This window comes from Podarcis vaucheri, assembly GCF_965113315.1.
Source record: "Podarcis vaucheri genome assembly, chromosome: 4".
Lineage (NCBI taxonomy): Eukaryota > Metazoa > Chordata > Lepidosauria > Squamata > Lacertidae > Podarcis > Podarcis vaucheri.
This window is the reverse complement of record NC_138762.1, coordinates 112,829,889-112,832,174: the sequence shown is the minus strand read 5'-3', so window position 1 is coordinate 112,832,174 and position 2,286 is coordinate 112,829,889. Positions and strand designations below refer to the sequence as shown.

At 47.3% G+C, this 2,286-nt stretch overlaps 1 protein-coding gene across 1 annotated transcript; it reads right to left on the bottom strand.

Moving 5' to 3' along the window:
- Positions 1-410: 410 nt before the first annotated feature.
- LOC309531819 (uncharacterized protein) lies at positions 411-1,985 on the bottom strand (the record flags this gene model as incomplete). Its single annotated transcript, XM_082221533.1, has 2 exons — positions 411-1,447; positions 1,682-1,985. 2 exons carry the CDS (start codon positions 1,983-1,985, stop codon positions 849-851), a joined length of 903 nt encoding a protein of 300 aa, XP_082077659.1. The 3' UTR covers positions 411-848.
- Between the last annotated feature and the right edge of the window lie 301 nt (positions 1,986-2,286).

Genomic DNA, 2,286 nt, shown 5'->3' with positions numbered 1-2,286 from the left:
AAGTCTTATTCAACAATGCTGTTCTTATAGTTCGAGAGTGGCTGAGCCATGGATGCTGCCAGCCAGAGTAGGATTCAGGCGACAGTTGCTTGCCAGCCGATAAGGTGAAATATGGTGGTTTCAACTGTATTGGGTCGTCTGCTTCTCTTCCTTGTATAATGGAGCAGCAAAGGATGGCAAGGCAAATGGTTAGGAAGGCGCATCCGCGGTTAAAGAGGCTCGCCATGGCCGCACGCATAGAGCTGGAACCCATAAAGGCTTGTCCTCGACGTCCACTGCCGCGTCCCCTCGTCCCCACGTGATCAGCGGGACAGGTCCATGCCATGTGGGGTCAGGCAAGCGTCAGTACACCACCAAGGGGCGAGGGAGTGCCTCCTCCTTCCTAAAATGCAATTAAGCGGGAGTATGGGTCCTGTGTCAGAAATGTCAAACGGTCATCCTTTGATAACAATGTCTGATGTGGATTCAACTATGGAATAAATGTTTTTTGGTGGGGTGTGCGGTAGATGTAGCCATTCTATAATGCAGATAGTCTTCTTCTTGTTCCGCCTGAGCATATAAAATTCCTGTTGGCAACAACGGTGTAGCAAACACTGCCAGATGCAGCTTGTGTGCAGCACCTCTAGGTGGCGCATGCAGAAAGGTTTCAATGCTTCACCCACAAAATGTTGACAAAGTGTAGGGGAGTTCCGCATGCCCTGAGGCAGGACAACCCACTGATATCGCTGGTTGGGCTGCGAATTGTGATATACTGGCAATGTAAAAGCAAACTGTTCCTTGTCTGCTGGAGCCAGTGGGATGAAGATGGTTCAATGTGGCCAAAAGTCAATTGTTCAGAAATAAGCTGTTCAGAAATAAGATGGTGCCATTGCTGCGGATTTTCCTTTTGGTGGAGGCCACCGTTCTACCCACACTGAGGTATCGGTGATCCTGGTTTGCCACGCTGGAAACGTTGTATCGGTGGCTACAGGCTGGTTTTCATTGAGCGCTGCTGCCAGCAGATGAGCCTTGTGGGTGGCTGTACCAACAGACTGAAATATGCGAAGCATGGCTGCTGTATCTGTGGCAGGATTGTGTATTATCGGTCTTAACGCAACCTTACAATCCTCATTGGCATTTTCAAAGGCCAATTGTTCGATAATTATTTGCTTGGCTTCAGGATTTTCAATTTGATGACTCACTGCTGTATGCAGTCTGTCCATGAAGGAAGAATATGATTCTCTTGCCTCTTGCCTGATTGAACCCCACCTTGACTGAATACTGGGTTCTGAGATTTTTCTCATTGCTTGTTTAGCAGCAAGAGCAGTATCCCTCAATAAGATCTGCAGCAGTGTGGCTTGTACTGAAGCCTGAGCGAAGGGGCCACGCCCCATCATGGCATCTATGACATCTGCGAGGGTAATATTTGGATTATTTCCCCTGATTTGTTGTAACAAGGCTGGAGCATCTGCATAGCAAGCAGTTTCCCATTCGTGGGTAAACAAAACACCTGCTGATGGGGGTAACACTGTACGTGCCAAAAGCTTGATGTCATCTGGCACCAAAGGCTGGGCTAATGTGGCTTCCAAAAGACCCTGTGTAAATGGGCCTTGAAATCCATTTGTCCTTACTGACAATTGAAGCTCTTTCAAGATTTTAAAGTCAAAAGCTTGGTGCTGGGCTTGAGTTCCTGCTGGAGCACCAGCAGGGGGCACAATAAAAGGGAATGCCATAGTATCCTGAATTAAGGAACAGGCAAGGACTGCACGTTGAAAAGCGGTAGCTGGTCCTGCCTCTGAAAGATTTGGATCATTGCCAGCCAGACCACGGTATTTTTGCAGGATTGGGTCCTCTGGTGAGGAACTGTAGTCTGGAGGCTTGGGGTCTGGACCTGCTGGCAGGGCAAGGATTGGAACAAACTCTAACACAGTAGGCTGGATTAAGGAAGCTGGAGGTTGTGTTGGCAATGCAGCCAGGGAGATATTTTTTGGTGATAAAGAGCCCATAGCATACCATGCATTTAAAATCCGAGTACTGATGCTGGGGAGCTCATGAAAATGTGTCCCGATCTTGTCCCAAAGTTTCAATTCACATGTTCCATTCAAAGGGAACCAGGGATAATGTTCATCAATACACAGAATGAGCTGTATCAAATCACCCTCTGGAACTTCCAATTTGTTGGAGGAGAGGAGAAATTTTAAGTCTTTTAAAAATTTCTGTTGGGGAGTAGTCAAAGAGCTGCCCATTTTTCAAAAATCAATATAATAGAAGAGAAGAGAAGGGATCGGACTCACCAGGGATCCTAAG